Genomic DNA, 1,417 nt, shown 5'->3' with positions numbered 1-1,417 from the left:
GTATGATTTGCGAGGCAGATATCTTGATGTGGTTTATGAATGATTTTAGTGCATTTAATTCAGTTGCCGACTTGTTAATATAGTTGAGTTTGTTTACATGACGAGAACTTACAGATTTTTTTGTTGAGCAGTGGAAGCCCCAAAATTCCATTATCATTTGCTTTGATTCTATTAAGTTAACTACTTGTTTGCTACAAATATACTAATTGAACTTAGTGTGCTCTACTTGATTGAATTTTGATTCAATGAAAAGAAAATAGAAAGCTTTTTAAAGGAATGACATGTTACTATTAGGCGAATTAGCCCCTTTGGAATAAACATGCAACTGCTTTCTGCTCATAAACCTTCAGGTTTTTTTGAACAACTCTGTTACCCGCAAATGAAATATAGTCAATAAAGTTTGGAAATAAGTATCCCACCAGCGGAGATATAAGAATTGATACATAAAGATAACTTCTTATTTTACGACGTAACCACATTCAACAGAGAAGTGCAAATTGGTAGGTTTAAGAAACCTTATTGGTACAATGTTGTTTCTCCTTTCTATTTCTGGAAAACAGGTAATTGTAAACTGTTATTGTGACCTCATCATTCAAGATAATATGAAGAGTAGTAAAATTATACACACATTAGTTTTAATGGTTAAAGTGAAGTTTTGTGCTTTTTGGATTTTGTTATTTCTTTTATAGATTTTTTTGAATATATTATGATTTGCATGTTGTATCTTTGATGCAAATTGTTTTTCTACAATTTGCTTCTTGATTTACTCATTTTCTCACTTTGTTATTTAGCTGCTGATGTTATACTGTGGAGACGACGGCGTGTTTCATGTGGCATCATTGTTGTTGCAACTGTTGCCTGGCTATTAATCGAGAGATCGGGGCTATCGTTCTTATCACTTTGTTCTGATGTCTTGCTGGTTTTGATTGTCTTGCTCTTTCTCCGTGCCAATTATACTGTTTTCAGGAAAAGGTAAGTAGGTAACAGATAATCTACATCCAATATGTTATTGACTTTAAGTTTTCTTTGTTTACTTAGAAAGCATTTAAGATATCTCCTCTTCTCACAGACAGCAGCGAACATTACCTGAACTAGTCCTCTCAGAAGAAATGGTCAACAATGCTGCTGCATCATTTCGTGTCAAAGTTAATTATATGCTTCTTATGGCTCATGATATTACTCTCGGCAAAGACTTCAGACTTTTCTTCGTGGTTAGTGATAGCTACCCTTTATAAAGGTCAAGAGAAATATATGATTTTTCTATGGATGAAATGAATGCTATAATCTTGTTACCTCTCCTCTCACTTTCTTTAGTTGCTAGAAGAATGTAGATCTATCACTGTATTAAGCCCTTGTTTTCACGTTTTCCCATAAATTTTTCCTATTTTTTAGCCACACAACTCAATATATATATATA

General features: G+C 33.0%; 1 protein-coding gene across 1 annotated transcript; it reads left to right on the top strand.

Moving 5' to 3' along the window:
* Window positions 1-742: 742 nt before the first annotated feature.
* On the top strand, window positions 743-1,391 carry LOC111384284 (reticulon-like protein B16; the record flags this gene model as incomplete). The annotated part of the gene is made up of 2 exons (XM_023008548.1): window positions 743-972; window positions 1,070-1,391. Coding segments are annotated over 2 exons (396 nt in total), but the record flags the coding sequence as incomplete, so codon positions are not given.
* Window positions 1,392-1,417: the final 26 nt, after the last annotated feature.

This window comes from Olea europaea, unplaced genomic scaffold, assembly GCF_002742605.1.
Source record: "Olea europaea var. sylvestris unplaced genomic scaffold, O_europaea_v1 scaffold28888, whole genome shotgun sequence".
In the NCBI taxonomy this organism is placed as follows: Eukaryota; Viridiplantae; Streptophyta; class Magnoliopsida; order Lamiales; family Oleaceae; genus Olea; species Olea europaea.
The sequence above is the reverse complement of the archived record's forward strand: the minus strand, read 5'-3'. Positions and strand labels throughout refer to the sequence as shown.